Source organism: Uloborus diversus, unplaced genomic scaffold, assembly GCF_026930045.1.
Source record: "Uloborus diversus isolate 005 unplaced genomic scaffold, Udiv.v.3.1 scaffold_15, whole genome shotgun sequence".
NCBI lineage: Eukaryota > Metazoa > Arthropoda > Arachnida > Araneae > Uloboridae > Uloborus > Uloborus diversus.
In genome coordinates, this window is record NW_026558209.1 from 244527 (window position 1) to 272395 (window position 27869).

The window sequence follows — 27869 nt, forward strand, 5'->3', positions numbered from 1 at the left end:
CATTAGAAAAATATTTATTTTTCACTTTGCCCCATGAAAAATAAAAGTGAGAAATTGCCGCTATTTTTCGAAAGCTAAAAATTACTACGAAAAAATCCTAAGCCCATTTCACTTTGCCCTACATTCCCCTACTTAATACATACAATAGAAGCTAAAAGATAACCCTGAAGGGGTGCAAAATATGTCCAACCAAGCAATATAGGATCAGGAATAATTTTGTGGATGATTTTAACTATGAACCCTTATCAGTTTTCGGGTTCTAGACTGCAAAAACGAGCCTCAATATGCCAGGGTTGTTTGGTTTAAACCATGGTTTAAACTAATTGGTTTTTTTTAAAAAAACCATGCGTTTTTTTTTCTAAATTTTTTTTTTTTTTTTTTTTTAAAGCCAAAAAAAAAAAAAAAAATCCATTTTACAGGTTTACATCGATTTCCCCACACATATTGAAAAATGTAAAATTCCATTTATGCTAAGTTCCTAGCTAAGTTGCAGAGATAAATACTAAAATTGCAAAGTTGCTTCTTCAAAATGTATTACAAGCTTTAATTGAAAAAAAAATATTAATATATTTTTTATTTCATTTATGTGCCATAAAGCAGATTTCAGTCAACTTCCATCATTATGCTTAATTTGCATGATTATTTAAGATTTACTAAGGATTGAATCTTTTATTGTAGATGCAACGCATTATATTGCTCACTCCTGTTGCAGGGGCGTGACATTTTTGCCCATTTATTTGCACTTTCCTGGAATTTTAACTTTGACTTGTAAGGTAATCAACAGTCTAACTTAATTGTTTGCACCTAAAAATTAAGATTTGTTCTGCAGGAGAACACAAATAATATTTTTTGAATCTAATTTAAAAAAAAAGTTTATACTTCATATTATGATACATAATAGTTCCTTATATTATAATGTAAAAGACAAATTTTTAAATTCCCAGAACAAAATGCAAATGTATGCGTAAAAATTGATTGAGAAATATATAAATCTTTACATATAAACTACACTTTCCATTGGTTTTTTCTTTTTTTCACCCCTTTTGTTCATTGGAATTGGGATTTTGGTATCTGCTTTGCCTTAGCTAACCTGTGCAGTTTACAAAAGTTACTTACTCATATTGTTTTAAAAAGAATGTCTCTAATTCTGGTAGAAAAGAAGACCTAATCTGGCTTTCATTTGATGAAATCAAAAATGAAGCCAGTATTTCGTATCATAAAGGGTCTATATATACATGCATACTAATATGTTAATCAAGTCAAACATTTCAATCAATATTTCCCCGCAGAAAGCTATTTTAATTATTTAATTTAGTTACAAGATTGTGTTCTAATCTCTTTAATTAATCAAGAAATTAGGTATAATGTGACTATTGAATAACTGTTAATTACATGGAACCTTAATTACCTTCCGAAATTTTTTTTTCTCGCAAATAGTATTTAAACCAAAAAAACCCGGTTTAAACCAAAAAAAAAACAACCCTGCAATATGCTATACAGCCATAGACTAGCATGCTCATTATTTTGACTTGCCTACTACAATTTTTTAAACCGGCTGCATCCGAGTCTAAGCTTCTTGTAGAAACGAGTCGACTTTTATTCATTTTTATGCTTGTCTGTACAACATCATTTCTTTTTGTTATTTATTTAAATAATTTTTATAGACAACATTTTTTCTTCTGTACATTACTCTATAGAATTTTGAATGCGCTATCTTTTTGCATTCAGTATTTCCACTACATTTGTCAATTAATAGTGTACATTCTTTAACAAAAATTTATTTAACACTATTATATTAAAACTTGCATGTGCATTTACTTAATTCACCTTAAGTACCTAGGCATTCTACAAATTCAGCCTACTTGACAAAGATACAACTTGTATCTTTGTCAACTTGTATCAACTTGTAACTCACTGCAAAAAGTTTCAATACATAAGAAAATGAATTTATATTTATGTTGTTAAATTATAAAAAAAAGTTAATTTAGGGAATATGTTATACGGATTGTGAGAAGCCAAAACATTTTCGGCACCTATGAATTACTGTAAATTCATGGTTTTATACTTTTTTTAACATGCTTTTATTAGCGTCACCTGTATGTATGTATGTATCTTGTAACGGAATCTTGCAGCTCAAATTTCGCCCACTTCCTGCGATCGGATTCTTTTGAAATTTGGCACGCGACCTCAGACCCCATGACAATGCAATATTCTATAATCAAATTAATTAATTAACTCTTTTAATTGTTGGTTTCCTCTAATTTTAATCAATATTTTGGCATAAATCCAACAATGTGGAATAGGAAAATTTTTAAAAAATACATTAAAAAATGCTCGCAAAAACTATTTAAAAATGTCTACAAAAATCTTTCAATTTTCTGCATCAGACAAAATGTGTTCCAATGTTCCAAGCTACTTAGGACATGAAATATAACTATTTTTAACTAATCTCATGCCAAAATTTAGGGGAGCCTTCAATTGGAAATTCATTGCTGATCAGACCATTGTTGAAAAAAACATTTATTTAAATGCATCTCAAATTTTTAAATATAAATATGATTTCCACAAACATACATCGATGACTCACAGTAGCTTCCCATCGGGGTGCCCTTGTCTTAACTTTAAGATATTACCTCGCACTCGTTTTATAAATAGTTTCTTTGCCTGATAATTCTCCAACATAAGACTAAAAAACAGAAAAATAAAATAGTTTAAAAAACTAAAAAAACACGCTTTCGTAGCAAAATGAACTAAAAAGTGAAAAATAATCTTTGGTATCTATTTACATTTTTACTTGGACAACAAATGGAGGAAATTCAAGACAACTGATAAGAAGACCCCCCCCCCCCCCCCCCGCGCTTTTTTGTATTACATTAAAATTAAGTGATCGGTGAACTACTATCATCCAAAGATTATTTTTCACTTTTTAGTTCATTTTGCTACGAAAGCATGTTTTTTTAGGTTTTTAAACTATTATTTTATTCTAAAACAACTTGTTGAGGTTCAAAATTTCATAAACTTAATTTATTTGAAGTGAAAGAAAACATCTAAATGTCTCTCAGAATGAAAGCATCGTGCAAACAAAACACACGATTCCTTTTCATCTGAAAAATTTCTTTAGCTATTCTTACTACTTTATTCACAAGGCAGTGTGATAAAGTGAAAAAGATAGCATTTTTTTATGCTGAAAGAGAAAAGGAAACGAGCTTCTATTCACTCCAATTCATTGTCATTACCCCATTATAGGCAATTTTAATGCAAATCAATAGCTTACTCTCTAAATATCCCCAACAGTGACCAAATTAAAACCAGATTTAAAAAAATTTTGCCAAATTTGTAGCCAAGTTGGCGACCAAAAGACTGGAAATATTTCGCCAAGTCTCGGCCAAATTATAACACTACTAGAGTATACATCGAAATTAACAATGATTTCCCAACAAAAAGGGGCAAAAGACCCTTTTATAAACACCCGAATACAACCAAAAGGGGAGGTGTCCAACTAAACCCCACTAGGAGTCTATGTACCAAATTTCAACTTTCTAGGACATACCGTTCTTGAGTTACATGACATACATACCAGGGGTCTGTCCAGGATTTTTCACTGGGTCTGTTTTTTGTGAGAAATCAAATTTTGCAAAAAAAAAAAAAAAAAAAAAAAATGTAAAAACAAAATTTTTGAGTTTTGAGATGGCGCAAGCTGCATCATTGACACTTAAAACTTTCAGGGGCGGTGGTCGCGCTGTGAAACCACCAATTTATAAATTTTTTTCTTTTCTTTCCGAATGTTTTGAATCAAGATCGCTTGATTCCACTTTTGAGTTCAATGAACAAAATGAGATGGCAGAATAACAAAACAAAAAAAAAAAAAAAAAATTTTTTTTGTAGGCTTAATTTCTTGTCCAATTCACCAAATTTTCAATTTTTCGCTTACCCCAAAATTGGAATTTTGTTTCAGATTTTAAAATTTTTAATTAGCGCTGAAACAGTGAATCATTTTTCTTGATTTTACCTGAGGTACTCAATCATATTGTTCTAAATGATTCAAATTCATTTTTACATGCGTAAAAATGTTTTTGTCCTTCCCCAGGGGGGGGGGGATGTGAACAAATGGGGACACCACCCCCATCGAAAAAGGTTGCCAAAAAATTTTTTTCAACTGAAAAATCTATGTCTAGATGATCAAATAAACCTACTTGTGGTGTTTTTTTCTACATATTTCTTAAAAATTAATGATGTGCCCCAGAAAGGGTTAAAGTAGAGTGTTTTCCCTCTTTTCTGTTGAGAATATCATTCTTGATTGTTTCTCGAGTATTGGGGTACAGGAGTGCGGCATCGCTCTCTGGGGAGATGGGCACCCCTCAAATATCAATATTTATTTACCATTCATTATCTATCGAAATTCACAAAATAAGCTAACCTAAGGTCGCATATATGTCAAAATAACTTCTGATTACCAAAAATTTCAAAATATTCACAAGATGCAAAAGGTTTAAACTATCAAACACAGGAAGCGACTTTCCGCAATGGATGCTGCATAGTGAACACAACATGTTTAAGAAATTGAACAGATAAAATATTTTTGAAAAATTTTGTGCACAATCCAATATTTTTTGAAAGAATTAAAGCACTTAGAAACCTTTCAAAGATTCACAAAGTCTTGAAAAAAAATTAAGGCTTTCAAGCATTTGAAAATGAACTTTTTTAAACACTTGCAAGGTTTTTCAAGAGAGTACAAATTGCAATAATATAATTAAATGTTTATCAGGGGTCTGTCCAGGATTTTTCACAAGGTCCGTTTTTTTGTGAAAAATAAAATAATTTTGTGAAAAATCAAATAATTAAATTTTTTTTTTCTTGTAAAAACGAAAGTTTAGACTCTTGAGATGGTGGAAACTGCATCATTGACACTTAAAGTTAAGTGTTTTGACTCTTTTCTGTTGAGAATATCATTCTTGAGTGTTTCTCGAGTATTTGGGGGGGGGGCATCGTTCACTGGGGGAGATGGGCACCCCTCAAGTAACAATATTTATCTACCATGCTACATCATGTTAAATTATACTAGAAATGTTTTTTGTATAGTATTTAAAATAACTGTAGGAAAAAAAAATTCAGGGGTTTAGCATTTAACTTTTTAACCCAAGACACTGTTTAAGAGCACAGAGTTTTGCTTAAAACTTATAAACTCCGTGATTTTTACAAAAATAAAAAAATATTTTATTTGTTTACTTCTTAACTAAGCGTACTGAACATCGAAAATTCGAAAAATCAGATTCTCATAGTGGATGCAAAGAGATTGCAATCCTCAAAGTGAAAGCATCAGAAGTATAAAAACGGCTTATAAAATAAATATTTTTGATAAAATTATCAAAATTTTATCATTCCTATGATAAACACATCATTAATATCTGGACAGTAAAAAAAGCAAAAAAAAAAAAAAAAAATAAAATAAAATAAAAAATAAATAAATAAATAAATAAAATAAAATAAACCATCAATTCAGCATTTTAATTATTAATTCATAAAAGGAAATGGAATTCCGCTTTAAAAACTTGAAATAAGCTTTGTTACAAAAATGAAGAAACTTTTCATTTATTTGCATCCTAATAAAGCGAAGTAGCTTGAAAAAAGAATAAAACATGATTCTCCTATCGGATGTAAAAAGATTGCATTTTTCAAAATGTAGGCATCTATAGGAAAAAACGGTACATTTATTTCAAGTTAATTATACTTTTTAGCATCGAAAAACCATTCTACATTATGTTAAATTATACTGGAAATGTTATATGCATAGTATTTAAAGTAATTGTAACAAAGAAATTCAGGCAGGGATTCAGCATTTAACTTTTTGAACCAAGACATCGTTAAAGTGCACAGAATTTTGTTTAAATCTTATAAACTCCGTGATTTTTTACAAAAATAAAAAAATACTTAATTTGTTTACCTCTTAACAAAGAGTACTAAACATCGAAAATTCGAAAAATCAGATTCCCATAGCGGATGCAAAGAGATTGCAATCCTCAAAGTGAAAAAATCAAAAGTATAAAAACGACTTGTAAAATAAATATTTCTGATAAAATTATTTCAGAATTGCATTTTAGAGTCCTATGATAAACATATCACTTATGTCTGGACAGAGTTGAATCAAAAAAAAAAAAAAAATAAATAAATAAATAAAATAATAGTTTAAAAAACTAAAAAAAAAAAAAACACGCTTTCGTAGCAAAATGAACTAAAAAGTGAAAAATAATCTTTGGATGATAGTAGTTGACCTATCCCCTTTTTTAATGTAATACAAAAAAGCGTGGGGGGCTGTCTATTTACATTTTTGCTTGGACATTAAATGGAAGAAATTCAAGACAACTGATAAGAAGCCCCCCACGCTGTTTTGTATGACATTAAAATTAAGTGATTGGTCAACTACTATCATCCAAAGATTATTTTTCACTTTTTAGTTCATTTTGCTACGAAAGCGTGTTTTTTTAGTTTTTTAAACTATTATTTTATTTTTCTGTTTTTTAGTCTTATGTTGGAGAATGATCAGGCAAAGAAACTATTTATAAAACGAGTGCGAGGTAATATCTTAAAGTTAAGACGAGGGCACCCCGATAGGAAGCTACTGTGAGTCATCGATGTATGTTTGCAGAAATCATATCTACATTACTTAGAAAATTTGAGATGCATTTGAATAAAAGTTTGTTCAACAATGGTCTGATCAGCAATGCATTTCCAATGGAAGGCTCACCTAAATTTTGGCATGAAATGAGTTAAAAACAATTATATTTTATGTTCTAATTACCTTGGAACATTGGAACACATTTTGTATGATGCAGAAAATTTAAAGGTTTTTATAGATATTTTGAACTACTTTTTGCGAGCATTTTTTAATGTATTTTTAAAAATTTTTCCTTTTTCATTGTTGGATTTATGCCAAAATATTGATTAAAATTGGAGGAAACTAACAATTAAAAGAGTTAATTAATTAATTTGATTACAGAAAATTGCATTGTCATCGGGTCTGAGGTCGCTTGCCAAATTTCAAAAGAATCCGATCGCAGGAAGTGGGCGAAATTTGAGCTGCAAGATTCCGTTACAAGATACATACATACATAGCTAATAAAAGCATGTTAAAAATGAACCATCGATTCAGCATTTAAATTTTTGACTCATAAAAGAAAATGGAATTCAGCTTTAAAAACTTAAAATAAACGCTATAACAAAAATAAAGAGACTTTTCATTCATTTGCAGCATTTAACTCTCTGATATCGGACACACAATAAGATTCTCATATCCGATACAAAATGATGATTTGGAACAACAGGACTACACAATGAATGTTAATATTACAACACAATCACCCCTATAAAACACCTAAAATAAACTTGTAAAAAATTACACTTAAAATACAAACGTTAATTTGTGCTCAATTGTGTTGATTCAATTTTTTCCCCAAAAAAATCAGCAATGACCAAAAAAAAAAAAAGCCAATAAATGTTAAAATCAAGCTTGCAAAAAACAAGCATATAAGCTACAATAAAAAGTAATAAGTTTTTCAGTTATTAAAAAATAATCTAATATGATGTAACACATGTGATCATGTCAAAATAAGCAGGGGCCAATCCGGGATTTTTTTCTCGCTACCTATTTTTGTGAAAGTATTGCATTATTCTATTTTTGTGTAAGTTTTTATTTTTTATCAGCGTTGTTTTTGTAAAATTTTAGAGGCATCCAAATTTTTGTAAAAGAGAAGTTGAACAAGTGAAATTTTAGTTCGAAAAGGGTAAATGTCATCTAGTATTATTTTTAACAGATTTCGTTTTTTGGGGAGGGGGGGGGGGAGCTAAAAACCTAAGAAGTATGAAAAATAACAACTTAATTCCAGCTTAAAAGGCTATGTACTGTGTACATTACAGGAAATGATGAGAAAAACGGTTTCCCAAAACAGATGTTGAAAGATTGCGATAATATTGCCTAAATACACTTAGGCGAGAAACAGCTAAAAATGAGTTAAAATATTACAAAAGTTTCTATTTAAGCGACTGTTCATATAAACCTGCTTAGAATTTTATTTTATGAGTAAATTTTGTTTTAAACAGAGAAACAAATTTTATATTTTAAAATGCGAATTTTTGTGAAATTTTCCATGTTTTTGTGAAGCCACTGATTTTATTACTTGATTTTTGTGAAAGTACCGATTTCAAAACAAGATTTTTGTGAAGGTACCGAAAAACGGTAGCAAAATCTGCCTGTATTGGGCCCTGATAAGTCAGAGTAAGTTTAACATTGCCATGGTTCCAAAAATAAATTTGTTCATTATCCATCGAAATTCACAAAATAAGCTAACCTAAGGTCGCATATGTCAAAATAACTTCCGATTACCAAAAATTTCAAAATATTCACAAGATGCAAAAGGTTTAAACTATCAAACACAGGAAGCGACTTTCCGCAATGGATGCTGCATAGTGAACACAACATGTTTAAGAAATTGAACAGATAAAACATTTTTGAAAAATTTTGAGCACAATCCAATATTTTTTGAAAGAATTAAAGCACTTAGAAACCTTTCAAAGATTTAAAGTCTTGGAAAAAAAATTAAGGCTTTCAAGCATTCGAAAATGAACTTTTTTTAAACACTTGCAAGGTTTTTCAAGAGAGTACAAATTGCAATAATATAATTAAATGTTTATCAGGGGTCTGTCCAGGATTTTTCACAAGGTCCGTTTTTTGTGAAAAATAAAATAATTTTGTGAAAAATCAGTTATTGTTGTGAAAAATCAAAATTAAATTTTTTTTTCTTGTAAAAACGAAAGTTTAGACTCTTGAGGGTGGAAACTGCTTCATTGACACTTAAAGTTGAGTGTTTTGCCTCTTTTCTGTTGAGAATATCATTCTTGAGTGTTTTTCTAGTATTTGGGGAGAGGGGGGAGGCATCGCTCCCTGTGAGATGGGCACCCCTCAAGTATCAGTATTTATCTACCATTCTACATCATGTTAAATTATACTAGAAATGTTTTTTGTATAGTATTTAAAATAACTGCAAGAAAAAAAAAATAGGCAGGGGTTCAGCATTTAACTTTTTAACCCAAGACACTGTTTAAGAGCACCCAGTTTCGTTCAAACCTTATAAACTCCGTGATTTTCACAAAAATAAAAAAATATTTTGTGTGTTTACCTCTAAACTAAGCGTACTAAACATCAAAAATTCGAAAAATCAGATTTCCACAGCGGATGCAAAGAGATTGCAATCCTCAAAGTGAAGGAATCAAAAGTACAAAAACGGCTTGTAAAAGAAATATTTTTGATAAAATTACTTTTGAATTGCATTTTAGAGTCATATAATAAACATATCATTAATATCTGGACACAGCTGAAGCAAAAATAAATAAATAAATAAAATAAAAAATAAACCATCGATTCAGCATTTTAATTATCGACTCATAAAAGAAAATGGAATTCCCCTTTAAAAACTTGAAATAAGCTTTGTTACAAAAATAAAGAGACTTTTCATTTATTTGCATCCTAATAAAGCGAAGTTAGCTTGAAAAAAAGAATAAAATATGATTCTCATATCGGATGTAAAAAGATTGCATTTTTCAAAATGTAGGCATCTATAGAAAAAAATAACTGTTAATAAAAGTTTATTTAAAGTTAATTATCCTTTTTAGTATCGAAGAACCAAACCCATATAACATTCTCCCAAAATAACAGTTTAACATCGCACCACCAGACACTAAGTGGCGATAAGTTTGAATTTTGTAACCCTATCTGAAGCGATCACATCCGCCCCACCCATACTATCCATTGCAGTTCTAAATTCATTTCGCTGTATATTATTGACGATTAAATCATGAGTGGGAAGAAAAGTGCTTACTACGCCTATTCAGAGAATGTTGACGCTTTTCCAAAGAAGTTTACAACAACACCGCTGCATAAAACAAACAAGCAAAATTATAAACCAAACTGACTTTCAGCTGTTAATTTCTTTCAAAGAAACCAACAACAGGCATTATATTTATTTGGCCGTAGTAATTATTTATGGCTTGCAGGAGCATCACGAGTGCCGATTTTTTTTTCTTTTGCAAAATTAACATTTTTTGTATAAGTTGATTCCTCTAATTTAACTTTAAATATGCTGTATTATTTTAATTTGAGATTTGCTCTTTCAATCAACAATTTGTGAAGGATCCGTTTTTGTTTACCAGAATTTTGTGAAGGGTCCGTTTTGATTGATCGGATTTTTGTGAAGGGCCTTTTAACGGACCCAAATTTGCTCTGGCCAGACCCGTTTATATACCATAAATACATACAAAATTTTTTTACGTACATTAAATTGAGTAATTTGAGCTTTAAAAATACTGCTGGAAATTCGTTGTAATAAGGGGCTAACATAGTGGACGATGTACGGCTTTCGTCCACAGGAAGTTTGCACAGTATTTTGATGGAAAAATTAATTTTATTTTTCATCACCAACTTGCCGAATTCGTCTGCGATTAATATTGCGCTGTGCGACGTTTTTTTTTACGAGTTGGAATGTTTCTATTCCTGTAAATAATTGACGAAATGAGAATGTAGTGGAGTTAATTACGTAAATACTTTTTTACTTTCTTCTATATCTAATATATAGAAGAAAGTATTTGATTCGTGCAAATTTTCGAATTTTGACGGATTCGAACGTTTTGAGGTGTGCTGAGTCCATTTCGACTATTTTTGGAAAATGTCTGTCTGTCTGTGTGTGTGTGTATGTGTGTCACGTCTGTGTGTGACCAGTTTTTTGTGGCCGCTCTACAGCAAAAACTACCGCATAAAATTGAACGAAATTTGGTACACATATGTGCCCCTATGTGAACTTGTGCCCATTGGTTTTTGGCGCGAATTCCTCCAAGGGGGGCAGGGTTGGCAAAAACCCGGGTTTTTTTAAAAAAGCCCATGGACCCAGGGTTTTTTGGGTTTTTTTAAATAAAACCCAAAAAAAAACCCAACTAAAGCTGGTTTTTTTAAAGAAATGTGGTTTTTTTTTGTCTTTTTTTAGGGGAAAGGTGGGGTACTCATAACATATTGTAGCATAAGTATATGGACAAAGCACAAAAATTGTCTTGATAAAAAAAGCTGGAAAATTCAGCGTTTTCTGAAGAAAAGTAAAAAAGACGACGCAACCCAAGAATGGTGAAGTTTCAGATTTTTTTAGTTTCCATGATTACCAACAGTTAAGGCAAAGTTACTTCTTGAGTGATAAAATTTATTGTTTATTTGTTCGTTTTTAATTTCGACATTTTTTTTTGTATTTTACTTTATTGTATTTCATTTTGTTAAGCAAAACTACTGTAAAACCTCAAGTAGTTCAAATCCCTTTTTATTGAATTCCAGCTTAATCAAGACATTTCTTTGAATTTTATGTGGCCTGTTTTTCTATTTCTGTGTACAGAGTAAGAAATATTAAACTTTTTCGTAAGATAATGAAAATACTGTACATCCTATTCCGTTTTCTGTCCGACCATTTGTAAAACCTGTTAATTTCTAAAAAATATACCTCGTTTATTCGAGTTTTGTGACGTGTTGGTTTGCAGAAAATAATTCACATGAGAGCCTTTTAGCTAAAGTAGTATCCTTTGTAAAATCTGCAAATATTGAGAAAATCTGACGTGACAGGACTTAGTCAAGATAATTTGAGTTCCTTATTGACCAGTTGAAGGAAAAAAGTTAAATATATTTATTTAAAATCTTTGAAGCATTTTTTAATGCCCTTAAGTTAAGAAATACTATTAAAGTTCAAAATTCATTTTTTATGTCCATTGCCTATTGTGAAGAAGAAATAAAAAAGAAGTTTAAATTGTAAAAATATTTAAATTAATTATTTTTTAAAAAAGTTCTCAGAAAATTTTAAAAAACCCAAAAGTGGGCTAAATAATGGGTTTTTTTAAACGGGTTTTTTCAAAAAAACCCATTGGGTCCAATCCGGCCAACCCTGAAGGGGGGTGGAGCAATGGGACGTTTTTTGAGTTATGCGTGCTTGCGATTCCTCAGAAAGTAACTGGCGGAATCAAACAAAATTTGGTCCATACGTTGCCCCTAACAGGAGCAGGTGCTGTATCAATTTTGGTGTCAATAGCTCAAACGGGGGTTGAGTTATAGAACGTTTTTTGTCGTCCATTGTGACTGCTGTATCTCAAGAAATAACGAACGGAATCAAACAAAAATTTTTTGACAAGTAGCCCTTAGTGGGTATAAGAGCTGATTTTATTTTGGTGTCAACAGCTGAAAAGGGGGCAGCGCAATCGCCCGTTCTTTTTTTCCATTGTGAGTGCCCTATTTCAAGAAGTAATGCTACGTTCTGGTTGAAATTTGGAATATATGTGAATTTATATGTAAATTGGCTTTGGTTCAATTTTGACTCCAATCGCTCCAAGAGGTGTTGATTTTTTTTTTTTTTTTGCGAATAAAAATAGCTTTGTTAATGCAACAATAAGAAAGATAAATCGTAATAGATCGTCGTCTGCGTATTTCTCGTGATTTTAATTGTATGGAAATGATCGGAAATATTATCTCAATGATTCAAAATTTTTAACTGTTGCCATCTTTTGTTTGTTAATAAATAAAATATTTGTAATTAATTCAAGTAAGGCTTTTAAAGTAACTTTCAATTATCGCTCTTTGCTTTGCTTTTGCAATCATCCAGACATTGGGATGGTCGTCAAGTTTTTGCATGTGTCATTTTGTTTTTGTTAGGAATATTGCTTCCTCGTCAAGCATGGGGAGGGATCAGAAAAAGGAAAAATATAGAAGAAAGTTTCGTGATGGCCACAACATACTAGTTTTTAATTAGTTGCAAATTTCGTGACATGTTTCGAGAACTAATTGAAGCGAAACAATTTTTGCTTTCACGACCTTTAACGGATAAAAATACATGTTAATGTTCTATTTACTTTATTCATTCAAAAAATTATTCCTTGGAACGCTTTTTTGAGATAGTTCTGGGGTTTTCTGTTGAAAGTAATCAAGTTTTTGAAAATTACAATTTACTCTTATTGTACATGTATTTTTAAATGAAAAAGGTTTCCCAATTTTTTTTTCGATTTGGTTGTAAAAAAAATGCAATAATAATAAAAAACAATGATAACAATTATGTCCAGGCAGTGAGTAAATACATGAATAAAATTATTATAATCAATATCAGCTTGAAGTTAAGTAAATAGAAAGTTAACATTTAGTTTTATCTGTTAAAGGTCGTGAAAGCAAAAATTATTTCGCTTTTAGTTCTCGAAACAAGTCACTTAATTTACAACTAATTAAAAAAAAGTATTTACGTAATTAATTCTACTACATTCTCATTTCGTCAATTATTTACAGGAATAGAAACATTCCAACTTGTATAAAATAAAAAAATCATAAGTATATAGACGACGAACCCCCCCCCCCCCCCCTCCACCAATTGGATGTTTCGTCGAGGGATTGATTTATTCCCCGCATATTCGGTATTGAAGTCAATACAGAACCACTCTTTATTAGATCTGCACACGACTAGATAAGACTGATTTTTTCTCGACAAAGTTAACAATCAGAAAAGATGGAACCTCATTTTGAGTATGGAAAAGTTTTAACTGACACACAAATGAAAAGTGGAATCAAAAAGAATACTTTACCGTGCTTAACTTTTTTCCTGTCCCTCGGTGGTTCCTTCAATGCTTTTATAATTAACGATGCTGCACTGGGAACAACTTCAATCTGCGCTTGCCTGTTTTGAATGATCAGCTTTACGGTGATTTTCAAACCCTTCCAATCCGAGGTGGCTTTTGCTATGTCGTCACCGACCTTTTTGGGGGACTGCAAAACAAGGAAAACATTCAATCACAATGCTAAAACACAGGGACAGATTAAGGCATGAGCACAGGCCCAGGGCACCAAATCTGTACCTTATGTTGGGAAAAAATAGAATAATTTCAAAACGAAACTAAGCAACATATGTTAAATAGCAATAGCAAACGAAAAAAAAAAAACCTCATTCACAAATTTCAAATCCAATATATTTTATTACTTTATTAAATTGAAAAGCAGAGAAGAGGGGAGGGGGGGGGGGACACCAAACGCCCAGTGCTTATATAGAAGTCATAGTCGAGCCCTGCCAAAACATACGTTCCTTGGAAAATGAGAAATAAGTATTTTATTTTGAGGGGCACTACTGCTCCTCAAATTTTGACATTGTAGTGCAGTTCTGTAAAATTGAAAAGCTGTTTTGTGACATTTGTTAAATTGCATTTTCAACAAGAAAACAAACAAGTTCTTAGAAGCAAAATACCTTAACATGTGCATTTAAAAAGTTTTGAACAAGGACAATTTAGGATATAAAAATTTCAAAAAAGTATTTTTACAATTACAAAATTGAAACCATTTTTGTACCCTCTTTATTAATAAAAATAGTCATTTAAAACCATAAAAAAAATACACACATTGCAAAATTTGATTGTATCGTGTCAATACATTTAGAATAGCAAACAGCAATGAATACTGCTTATTTAGTGACTGGATATTGTAAAATCAGGCCAAATGCAATGCCTGCACAGGGTTCATACCCTTAAGGGGGAAAAAAATTCAAGCACTTTTCAAGGCAAAAAAAAAATTTTTCAAGGCAATATCATAAATTTGTACCAAAAATATTGTATGAAGATTTCATTCAATGCAAACATATAAATAATAGGTAATAATATAAAAAAGTAAAGAAAACAAAATTGCCTTTTCTACAACAACAGACTCTGATAAAAAAAAGATCCACTGTGTTGAAAGTTTTTCTGCAAATGTCTGAAAAACTTGGTCATAAAGAGGAGCAGGTCCTACGAGGTTTAATTTTGAAATCTTAACATTCAAAGAAGTATATTTTATAGAATATGCAAGTTAATATTTATTTTAAAAAAAATAAATTAAAAAAAAGAACCTTTCCTGAGTAATATTAATTTTTATCAGAAGAAACCACAATGCCTAAATTCAATGGAACTGCTAGAGGAGGTTTTGATTGATAGTGGTTCATACACATATAAGGGCGGTTAGGATCAAAAACACAACCCAGAAGGTAATTTCCGGTTGCAAAGTTTAATAGTATTAGACTTTTGATAATTATTTATGGGTATCAAAGTATAAATCAATCAATCGATTTCATACAAAATCACCTGTACGTTCCACCGAGCTAATCGGGGAGGGGGGAGGATAATTTTTAAAACTAAAACCCCTATTACTTAAATATACATGTGTACAGCAACTGCTTTTGAAACATATAGAATTCATTTCTTATGTTAAAATAATTTATGAAGTTAAAATATTGCACAGATATGCCCTTTGCCTGTTGATAACCAGCAACAAGCAAAGGGCCTAACTAGGTTGGTCCTAGTCAATTTATTTGACCCCAATGAATATCAATGACCTTCCTTAAGCTATCTACCCCTTTGCTAATCACAGCCTCTTCTGGTAAGCTGTTCCAAATGCCCCACAACCCAACAAAAGTAGTAATTTTGAATATTTGAGGTAAAGAAGGAAAATTGGAAGTAGGTAGGTGAAAACATAACAAACTCTACTGGATTTCCAGTGAATAACCAAAACACAATCACCCGTGTTATATACCTTAATTATTTTAGTAGACATAAAAAAAAATGATGTACTTATAAATTCAACTTTACAAAATTGTATAACTCAACTTTATCATTAAAATAAAAACTTTTAAGTCAAAATGTTAAGTGCTCAATCGCTTAAATTAAAAAATTTTTCAAAAAATCTGTAATAACCAAGAATTAGCTAATGATAAAATTAAAATCAAAATTGCAAAATTAAGCAAGTATATATGTAATTAAACAAAACAAAAATAATTAACTATTTAGTTATTAAAAATAATATAAACAAGCTAATCTTATGTAGCATGTGTCAAAATAATTTCTAATTGCCAAAAAATATAAAACTATTTACAAGATGCAAAAGGGTTGAAACCTCAAACAAGAGAAGCAAATTGTCACGAATTTAATTCAATGCTGTCATGTTTTCCCATAAAATAAATTCATTAATTTTTTACTAAAATTAAACATAAAATAAATCATGAAATTAAACATAATCTAAGGTAGCATGTATGAAAATAACATCTGATTAGCCAAAATATTTAAATATTTGCAAAGATGCAAAAAGATTCAAATTTCAAACACGAGAAGCAATTTTCCGCGAAGTCTAAGTTAGTTCAACGTTGGCATGTTTTCCATAAAATAAATTTGTTAATATTTTACTAAAATTAAACATAAAATATGCTAATCTGAGGTAGTATATGCGAAAATCACAATCGATTAGCCAAAATATTTAAATATTAGCAGGATGTAAAAAGATTGTAATTTCAAAAAAACAGAGAAATTTTTCGCGAAATTCGGGAAAATTCAATGTTGTTATGGTTTACAAAATAATTCCTTTTTTAGACATAGAAATTAAACAAAAAATAAACTAATCTGAGGTACTATACGTCAAAATAGCTTCCGATTGTAAAAAACTTCAAAATATTTACAAGATGGAAAAGGATTGAAATCCCAAACAGGGAAGCGATTTTTCACGATGGTGCAAATCGAACGCATGTTCAAAAAATAGCATTAGTAAAATACTTTATTAAAAGTTTTAAGCACAATCCGATGATTTTTGAAAGAATTTAAGCACCAAGAAACTTTTTCAAGGTTTTAAAACTTTTTCAAGGTTTTCAAGCACTTGAAAATGAACTTTTTTTTTCAAGCACTTTTCAAGGTTTTTCAAGGGCGTACGAACCCTGCTGCACCATTTTGGAACAACATTTTTTAATCATTTGGTGGAGAAAATTATCTTTCTAAATAAGATGGTTGCATAGTAGCCCCAAAGCAGAATACTTCAGGATGTTCTGCAACGAAAAATCATTCGACCAAAATTGTTCTGCAAATACTTCAAGCATTGTACGAGAAGAAACGTGATATTTTCCACAAATTGGGTGCCAAAAATCAAAATCATTTCATATAGAAGTTTTTTTATTTATTTTTATTTTTTTAACTGGACTGTTATTTATTTCTGTGGAAATGAGATATTTCTAGAAACATCACAGCTTTCAACTAAATGGCTAATTAAAGAGCATTGAATTTGGAAAATTAGTTGATCATGAAAACTATAAAATCAAAAAAACTTTAACAAGGTTTCAAACCTAAACCGATCGAGATTCTCCAAAAATAGTTTATATGTTCCCTAAAATGCATGGAAAGAGCAATGATACGAAATTTTATAAAAATCCAAACCTAGGTGTCAAACCTTTCTTTTGTCAATTTTACATGGCATGAAGGAGCAATTAAAATAATGTTACTAAATAAAGAAATTACTTAAATAATAAATAAAATGAGTCAAGTTTGCGTTGCATATAACGAAACACTTCAAAATTTTCTAAATTACAGAGATATTTTCTGGATGCAAAGGGATTGAAATATCAAACAAAACACGCAATATCCGGCGATGGACGCGTTTCAATGTTGGCATGTTTCCAAAACATACGTGTATGGCGGAAATTGCAGTGGATGAAGATCGATTGGGAGAAAATCCTACAAAGGACTTATCGAATTCAACACCGCGAGTTTTCCGCCAAATTATCGAAATTTGTGAGTATTTTAGATTTTCTTCTAATTTTAAGAAATCTGCAAAATTCTACCTTGAGTTGGAAGATATCTGTAGAAAATCTGCAGTTTCTACGGATTTTCTGCACCGAAGTTTCTGAAGATTTTCGACACCACTGTTTCTGCAGATTTCCTGCTTAGCGGTTTCTGCAGATTTTCTGCAAAAAATTTGTCAGTTTTCCTCTCACATTTGAACAGAATTGTTCTGCAGCTCTGGCATCTGTTCTGCGACGTACGTCGCAAATTTAGTAGTATTCTGCTTTGGGGCATAGTAGTATGGTTGATAATAGGGGCTCAACTTATACCAGGGTTGGCTTTCTGCCGGCAGAAACTAGTTTTTGCCGTGCCAGTGGCAGAAACTGGTTATAACCGGTAAAAACTGGCAGAAACTTAAAAGTGTCTTTAATAACTCAAGTAATTAGTAATTGATATTTGTTTAAGTAAACTAAAAAATTAAACATCATTTCATCATTTAAAAAAATAAAATCCAATGCTAGTGCCCTTGATTTAGTTCAGAAAAGGAACTTATAAATTGCACAGGCTCGTAGTATTTGGATTAATTTAACAAAGGATAAAAAATTATACTGGGGTGCTTAGGAAAGAGGAATGACATACAGAATTGAACGGGCATTACTGATTGTAATTTGCTCACTTATATGCTTCCTCTAAATTGTTTGTGATTGAAATTATCATGTCATGTGCTTCAAGAAGAAAGTGCCAGAATTTCACTGGCCTAGAATTTTGTACCTAATGTCACAGCTTTGCAAAATAAATTGGCCCCATTTCTCAAAACTTATTTTTCTAGTCAAATTTTTACCACAACCCCAATTACTACATGGTGGACCAGTTATACAATAGATGAAAGTTTCATGAACATTGCTTGCTCCTTGATACATTTGATTTTGAATTGTGATAATTTTGTAATAAAATTACAGTGCTTTTGGTTAACAATTAATTATTTTTTCCATGTATTTTCTGTTGTATATCAAGAATTAATTTTGGTACAGATGTGATATACCCCCCCCCCCCCCATTTGGCGACATCCGATTTTTTGTAGAAAATTGAAATATTTTTCTCGCCAATGAGGCGATAATGTTTTAAGCATGGCATCCCCGGCGAAATTAACCTGTGTTTGGTAATTCGAAGGCAAGCTAGTTAGATCTGTTCAAACTTGTTAACTTGGTTTCACAGGAGAGATACGTGTTGTTTCGTGCAATATACCTTACAGGAAAGCTTATTTTGTGTTAGTTTAAAATCAGTAGTTGTGTTTTGAAGTAAAAACATTAGAAAATGCCAGTTTCTTCAAACTTGAACGTTAATTAAAAGTTAACTCCAACGTGGTGTGTATCTGTAACGTGCCATTGTCATATGATGTATTGTTTTAGACTGAGTGTGAGGATTTATACCATAAAAAGGTAAGTTCTTCATTTTAGAATTTAAAAAAAACCTCTCACTTCCGAAATTCTTTGTTTTTACAAATCCTTGAGGGGTTCTTGTAGTTTTTAACTTTATTTTTACTGTTGGTAAATTAATTTTTCAAAAATAGTACGGCTATTTTGTTCTAAAAGTTCATTCTTATCGATACCACAAATTATTTAGACATTCTATTAACGTGCTTCCTTTAGGTGCTGAATTTCTGAAAATACGTTGACTCCAGCATTTTATAAAAATATAAAGGTTATGTAAAATATAAAAGGTATTTTGAAAGCATCTCTGGGTAGCAAATAAATGTATGGTATCTTTGTACTATTTATGTTTGGGTTGTTCTGTTGAGACATTTCTACTTTTCATACGTCGAAATTTGAGTAACTAAGCACTTTTTTGGCTGAAATAGTTATGGAATTTGGGGTTTTTTTCCGCTTTAAACATCTCAATTTGAATCGCTTTGCTCTTTTTTAGCAGAGTATGAGAAAAGTTTTTGTTCGATGAAATGCATGTTGGAAAACAGCTTTTGTTTCTATTGGTACATATTTCGTTGGTGAGCTGTTATAGTAATTTGTCAATTTAAGCATTTTAAATACTTTCTAGTAATTGTTCTTTGTGTTCAAAACTTTCTAGTTTCTGGTATTTTTGAAGCGTATATTCGTGATGTTTTTTGTTGTGGTTTTATGTTGTTTTTATATATATTGTGTTCTGAAGTGTTTTGATCATATTTTTTTATCTGATTTTTTCCTGTTGGCACTAAAAAAGCATCGCTAAGAACGATGTATGACATATGTCGCCAAGGGTGGGGTATATCACATCAGTTCTCATATAAATGTTAAACAGCAATTTAGAAATGGAAAAAAAACCTCAGCCACAAATTTCAAATCCAAAATATTTCATCACTTGATTAAATCGAAAAGCAGAGAAAGAGAAGGATGGCACTTAATATTTTGCCTAGTGCTTACAAAAGTCATAGTCTGGCTCTGCCAAAACATATGTTCATTGGAAAATGGGAAATAAGTTTTTATTTTGAGGAGCAGTACTGCTTCTCAAATTTTGATATTTTGGAGCAGTTCTGTAAATTTGAAAAACAGTTTCTGCAAGAAAACAAACAAGTTCTTAGAAGTGTAATACAGGGGTAGAAGTAGTCAACTTTTAATGCATAGGACATTTTCAATGAAAAATATAGGACAAGTTTTATGAATAATACTGATGTGAAAAAATAAACAATACCTAGTACAGTAAACTCCAGATTATCGGCGGTCGGGTTATCCGCTGCTCGGATTATCCGCAGGTCTTTTCACTATTTTTTTTAACAGTCATTAAATGCTTTTAAAACTTTTGATCGTGTTATTGTTCGTTTTTAGATTTTACATATGTATATTTTATACTTTCAATGTTAGCAAATGGAATGTAGCTATGTTTTTAACAAAAATGTAAATGTATGTGTAAGTGTTGTTCATATTTTTTAGCTATTGTGTACAGTAGTATCGTTTTTTAATTATTATTCTGATTATCCGCGGTTTTCGCTTATCCGCGGTTACCATGCCACCCTATTCCGCGGATAATCGGGAGTTTACTGTATATATAATCTAGATATTCTTGCATAAAATTCTTGCACATTGAAATAATAAGTGAAAACAACTTACCAAGCCTAGGGGACCCACTTTGGGAGCAAGTGATGAGGTAGCACCAACTTCTCCACCGACTACCCTCAGGAAAACTACACGAAAAGAAACATTTTACTTTTTAGAAATAACTATTTAAATATTTTGCTCATCTTTTATTTCTTAACAATACTAAAACAATTCTTAAATTTGTCAGAAATCTAAGCAACAACTTATGAAAAAAATCAACAATGGTTTCACACACACGAGAATGTAACAATTACATGATTCACTATGGGGTAACCAAATAGGGAAGTTGCAACCTATTAAATGTTCATATTTTGGCTATTGGATATAGTAAATTGACCCTCAAAACTAAAAAATTCACCATCGCCGAATTTTAAAACACTGTGATTGATTTTTAATGAATTTTTGAAAATCCACGCAGCAAAAGTGCGCTCTTCTGAAACACACACTTCTTTTCACAGGGCACTAGTGGGCACAGCCTTCCGTCGATGATCCCTTGTTTTCGCTAGGGACATTTTGAGCGTGCTGATATTTTTATTTTTTAGAACTTCAATAATCCTTTTGAACACACTATGGGGGCCGGATTCGTCAAAGCACAATCTAAATAATCTTCAAGTAACATCAATGATGATATTCGAATATTTCCCAGAGGATGAGAGGTTTAATGTTCCAGAAACGCGAGGAGATAAGCCTTTTACGTTTCCTCTTCGAAGTCGAATGCACGTCCTTCGGCTTCTCCCCTATTGGAAGAGGGCATGACGTCACTTCCTATGCCATTTGATGCCACGAGCGCTTGAACTTTAAAAATTAATTTTTAGAAACTACTTATATCGCAAAACTTTTTTCACCTATGATGTTCATAAATGTTACTCTATCATATAAAAATAAAATTGAAAAATCGAAAACGTCCCTATTTTCTGAATTACTACAAGGTCCATTTTTGAATATCTCATCAAATGAAGCACGAGAAATCAAAGAATAAAAAATTAAACACAAATTAAATGAGTACTTGGCATGTAATAGAAGCAACATTCATCAAAAAAATTATACTTTATAGTGAATAAGTTTTGAAAGATAAAGTGAAAAATTAACTGACATCAGCTTCAGGGCTTCTTTGAAGCTCCTGGAGTAGTCGCTTTAGCATTTTTTATAAAGATATTGACCAATTTTTTTGGTGCGACAAATATCTTCATTCCTTAACAGTCAATCGTCAGGTTCTATAAATGAGATGGATGAATTCAAAATAAAAAAAATTCTGTTGCCACTATCGACAGTCATTTGAAGACGTTTTAATTCAGTAAAAAGCACCTATCGTGTACGTATAAAATACAATTACTCATGCACATAATTGAATATATGAAGCAAGGGCAGGGTTGGCAAGTTTTTGCCGGGGGCAGAAAAAACCACGGTTTTTACCGCCCGGCTAAAATAGGTTTTTGCCAGAGTGGCAAAAATAGATTTTGTGTTAACAACTTACGGACAGTTTTTTTCCTTTTATATAAAAGTAAAAGCATGAAAAGATTTTTATAAAATTTTAATTTAACTATTTTTATAGTTTAAAAAAAATTTAAGGTTTAACTTACTTTTAAAGGTTTAACTTACTTTTTACTTTTAAATGTTTAAACATTAAAAATTAAAATTTCAGTTTGTAACATCTAAGACAAATTATTAATTTGCAATGAAAATGTAATTGATTTGTTTATTATAGCATTTGTTGCAGAACACTAAAAATCTATATAAAGTATACTTCATCAAGATGCAACTATAAAATAAAAGAAATAAAAGTAATTAAAAAGCAAAATACACATTTCTTGAGATTGAAATATCACTTAAATCATCATAGACTGTACCATCTTCATCAAAACCTATTTGCTGTTTAAGCATAGCATAGCAATAAACTAGTTTCGTGAGAGAAGTAACTGACAAACTGTTTCGTATTTTTGATTGTACAAAAGAAAAATTTGTTTTAGCATTGTAGAAATTGGCTCATTCTGAAAAAATTGTTTTAGCAAACATTTAAAATCTTAATCCCAACATTTGCTTTTTATTTATTTTTCACCTCATAAATTAGAAGTAACATGGAGAGACATAACTAAACAGGGTTCATACTCAACTTGGAAAATCAAAAGTAAGGAGTTTTTAAGGAGTTCATTTTATTTTTTAAGGACTAGTTACCTGTTTAAAGAGGTATTTTTAAAAACTTATTTCAGAAAAAATATGTACAACTCTAATATTATTTATTATTGTTTTCATACAAAACATTGAATGCACAAACATATTAAAATTATAGTAAATTATGCATTTACTGCATTCTCTTTGACGTGAGCCGCCTCGGTATCAAATTCAAATGCAAGGGGGAGGGGGGGGTACTAAAAGAATTTATAGAAGCAAAAAAAAAAAAAAAAACTTTAGAATGGTACTTTAACAAATCTACAAGATGTTATTTTACAAATAACTATCTACATAATCGTCATAAATTTGAAAAAAAAAATTCGGATGTGGGGAAGAATTTGTCTAATGAAAAAATCAGATTTCCGGTATTAGCAGACGAATTAATAGCGGAATTTTGGTAAAATTAGGTACAACGTAATCACTCCTATCAGATTGGCGATAGAAAAACATCATTAAGGCCATGTAGAATAAAAAAATAAGGAGTTTGTAAGGAGATAATAGCAAAAGTCAGGAGTTTTAAGGGCCCTTATTTTCTTTTCTTACAAAGCAGGAGTTTATAAGGAGCGTACGAACCCTGCTAAAATATTAAAGTGCATTATTTATATTATATTGTTACTATTTCTTTATTAACACTATAATGCTACTTTATTTGCAATTAGGTTTTTGCCGTTTTTTCCACTGTCCCGGCAAAAATACCTTTTTGCCGGCAAAAAACCCAACCCAGAGCAAGGGTGACACGATATCCCCAACTTGAAAGCTTCTGCCATAGAACTTCGAATTGGGAGAAATTTACTAATCTCACACGCACAAGGCACTTTTCTTAACTATGGATAGTGAAAAACAACTTGTATTTCAAGCACTAAAATAAAATGCATGACGATTAATTAAAAATTACTGAATTCAAGTTTAGGTATCAACTTTCAGTAAATTAAATTATGACAAAGTATAAGTTTGCGCATAGCGTAACAATTTGTGTTCCGAAAAACATCTTTCTGGAAAAAAATGACAAAAAGACAGAATACATTTTCCAGAAACAACTTAAAATTATTTGTTTACGAACAGATTTCAATGCATAACATTCCATTCAGTTTGACACAACATGGAGATTGATCTAATAAAACTTAAGACATATACTCACCTGTTTTAATTTCGTTTGGATCAAATTTAGGAGGCATTTTACTTTCAACTTATTGTAAAAAATAAGTTAAATAAAAAGTTTTTTGATGGATTAATTAAGATTGAAAGTGGATTCGCTATGAGAAATTTCGTCAGTCCACGGCGGATATTGGACGCGGTTACAGTTTAGGAACTGTGTAGTCCTGTAAATATATTCGTTTTTTCAGTACGCCAATTTAATTTGAATAGTTTTTATGATTGATTTAACATGTTATTGATTTAGTTTGAAAATGTATTCATTTCTGATTTTAAGCGTGTATTTTCCAATCGTGAATCGTTCAAAATTTTTAATGTTAAATCTGGCAATGGGCCGTGGTATCCCGATCGGTAGAGTGTCGGATTCGGGGGAGTGTCCTGAGTTCGAACCTCGATGGTCGAAGACCCACCGTCGTCATTAAAGGGGACTGGGCGACGTCAAATAGGATCGTGGTCTCAATGTCCTCCAAGTGAAACGATACCTCTCGGGGTGCCAGACCAGGTAGCTATTATCTCCTGGACTAGTTCTAAATTCTCATTAACTGTTCGACCAGGTGATAGTGCTGCCATCTATCTGTACATAAAATTATGGAGGCAAAGCACTCAGTATGCAGTCCTCGACATAAATACAGTTGTAGTCAGTTGTGACTCGGAATAGGAAATAGGAAATCTGGCAATAAGTGTGAAGCATGTTTTTTGATTACGCTTTCGCTTAAGCCCCGGCGCTTTGAAAAAAAAATAAATAGAATAGTAATTCACTATCCGCTTGACGTTGAAATTAGTGCGATTTTCTGTTTGTTGGTTTGCTAATTCCAATCCAAAATGTTAGATGTACGACCAAACAACAGCATTTATATAAATAATTTAAACGAGAAAATAAAGAAAGAGGGTGAGTTAGCCAGTTGTATTAAAGATATAGTTTTTGTTATAGTATGTTTTTACTGAACACCAAGATTGGGGTATTTTTGGTAGCCTGTGGCATATAGAAGCAAACTTACTAGTCGCCACTCTTTTTTTTTTTTTTTTCAATCCCTATTTTTTATAAGCCCGAAAAAGTTACTGAGCGAGAAATTGGGTTTTTAATTGTCGCAACAACATAAAATTTACCTGTTTAAACTAATGTTAATGTCATTAACGACCATTTATAACATATAATATTTCTCCAACACCATAAGTAGTACAGTTAGTAATCCAACGTTGTGAAGCACAAAAAATGCAATAAATTTTGCAATAATTTTGCAATTTTTGTGCTTCACAACGTTGGATTACTAACTGTTCTAATTTTCAGCACAAAGGTATTTATTCGTTACCATAAGTGGTGTTGGAAAAAGTGGCGAATGATATTTTAGTGCCACTTTTTTTCTTCAGTCATCGCATAACGAGTGGCAGCCAGCGTTAGTTTTGATCTTCAGTAAATAATGTTTTTTTTTTAAATTGTGATTAATGTTTTCTGTTGGCGCAGCTGGTAAAACAGCTATTAGTTTAAAACTTGTTCTATGTAGAAAACCCTAATAACAGTAAATTACATGGGTGAATCCAGAAATTGTTCAAGAAGGGGGTGGTTGATGTTTTAGCTTACCTCTACTACGTATCAAAATTTCCCATACTGGGGGAGGGGGGGTCATCACTTTTATCCCACTCAACTAAATTATAGAGATTTTTCGAATGTCCCTAAAGCTTTTCCTTTTCTTTTCCGGTTAAAGAGTTTTTCTAAATCGTAGGCCTTCTAAAATAGAGCTTTTTTGGAACTTCAGTTTCGAAAAATTACCGGAGGAAAGTCACTGTACCCATTTCTTTTTCTAACACTACCTAAAATGTCTATAATCGCATTATTAAAACTTAAATTTTGAAAAATGACCTGGCGGAAGGCCTCCAAACCCCATTACTTTCCGTTATGTCGTCGAAAATGTCCTACACTTGAGTTTTAAAGCTTCAATTTGGAAAAATTTCTAATGGAAAATCCCTCAAGGTAGGGGTGATACTCTTGGTTAAGTATGCGAAGGAAAATATTCCTCACGCTGCCATTGGTGCCAAAACTTGAGGCCTACAGATATAGATCACCAATTTCCCAATTACCAAAATCTTCCCGTACAAAATAATGCATCAGAACTCATTTTATGTGTAAAACTTTTATTTAAACAATATCACTTACAAAAAGTCTACTATAATTGAGTAAGTTGCTTCGACTTTTGCCATTAGAAATATAAAATTTCAAACAGTCGACAATTTTAAAGAGTTCCTTTGTAATTTGTTTATCTATATATGTATAAATGAATGTTTGTCTGTACGTCATCCATGAACTCAAAAACTACCCGGCAGATTTGGCTGAAACTTTCACCGTTTGTTATTTTGGGTACTGGGAATGTTTATAGACCAGTTGGGAAAAAATCCGATCGATAGTTCCTTTTTTATTCCAATTTTAGTCACAATCCATTGGATAAATACGAATAAAATGATCGGCTGCAGAAATTAATTCGATCTCATTGATAAGAAGCCATTTTTCTCGAGTTTGAACAAATAAATTTATTGTTTTATGGCTTTTCATGCAACGGGGGGATTTAAAACTTTTTCTATTTGATATTTTTAGCGATGGATTGATCTTGCAAACTGCGTGAGTACAAAATGTGAGGCTTCACTGGATACCTGGACCGATTATTATGAAAATTGCTATATATATATGTATTTTTCCACGGAGAAGGTACATCATATGCTCATTGAAGCCTCTCGCCACCAGGTGGCACTGCAGAGTAGCAACTTCTGCCCCGTTCAACCGATTGTCATAAAAATCAGCATAATGATGTATTTTTTTATTGGCGTAGCAACGCGCGTCGGGTACAGCTAGTGGTTAAATAAATCAGAAAAGCTTTTTTAACATTTTGTGACCCTTAACCCTCTTTGTCACAAAGTTTTAAACTTCATTACCTCTTCAGTTTGTAACATGTCATGCTCTTTTTTATAAATATTCTTATTAATTAAAAAGAGTGATGTATCACATTCTCCCATTGTATGTCCCTCTTGCCATTCCTTTCCTCTTCCTTGTCACAAACTGTTCCAATTTTATGAAACCTACCTCAAAGCAGGGGTGATTGTGTTTCGGTATTTTACCGAATTTCCGGTATTTTCGGACGTATTTCCGGTAATTTAATGTCCGAAAATACCGGAATTATATATATATTTTTTTGTAATGCTTTTATCTCCCTACCTCCGCAATCTTTTAAAATTATATAATACTCATCAAACATACCTGCAAGCGCCTTAAGATGGACACCTATCCCTTAAGATGGACAAATGTCAAGATAATTTGTATAACACCAGCTCAAAAGTAACTTTGTAACCCATTAAAAATTTAATCAAATGTACAAACAATATTTTGACTCAGAACTATTTAATATTATGGCAAAGGTGCACTTAAGTAATAGGGATTTACTTAAGTGATTACCCCCCCCCCCCAAAAAAAAAAAAAAAAAAAAAAAATTTTCAAGTATTTTTTGATGAACTCACAATCACCCCTGCTCAAATTGAGACTTCATTCGTGAACAGTTCCCTGCTTTGTGATAATCCTATGCAAATAGATATTTCCCTACTATGTATTGACGTCATGCAAAAGAACAACATTTCCCACGCTGGTAATTGATGCAAAAAATTGACGCCAATGGACAAGGATCGTCAAATTTCCAATTATCGAAATCTTCCAGAATGGAATGATACCGCAAAACTCAGCTAATGCCCAAAACTTCTGTATAAACAATATTCTTTGTGAAAAGATCAGGGTTGGCAAAAACCCGGGTTTTAAAAAAAAAGCCCATGGACCCAGGTTTTTTTGGGTTTTTTAAATAAAACCCAACTGAAGCTGGG

At 31.4% G+C, this 27869-nt stretch overlaps 2 protein-coding genes across 2 annotated transcripts in view; one reads left to right on the forward strand and one right to left on the reverse strand.

The window, feature by feature from the left end:
• Positions 1–24172, reverse strand: part of LOC129233018 (60S ribosomal protein L12-like) — a 29199-nt gene extending 5027 nt beyond the window's left edge. The window contains exons 1-3 of the mRNA XM_054867099.1: positions 24001–24172; positions 20706–20779; positions 13636–13816 (exon numbers count right to left, since the gene is read on the reverse strand). Of these exons, the coding sequence (XP_054723074.1) occupies positions 13636–13816; positions 20706–20779; positions 24001–24037 (292 nt within the window). The 5' untranslated portion in view covers positions 24038–24172. The remainder of the gene's footprint in view (positions 1–13635; positions 13817–20705; positions 20780–24000) is intronic.
• Positions 24173–24695: 523 nt separating this feature from the next.
• LOC129233023 (U1 small nuclear ribonucleoprotein A-like) overlaps positions 24696–27869 on the forward strand; it is a 38331-nt gene continuing 35157 nt past the window's right edge. The window contains exon 1 of the mRNA XM_054867105.1: positions 24696–24903. Coding sequence (XP_054723080.1) covers positions 24837–24903 — 67 coding nt within the window. The 5' untranslated portion in view covers positions 24696–24836. The remainder of the gene's footprint in view (positions 24904–27869) is intronic.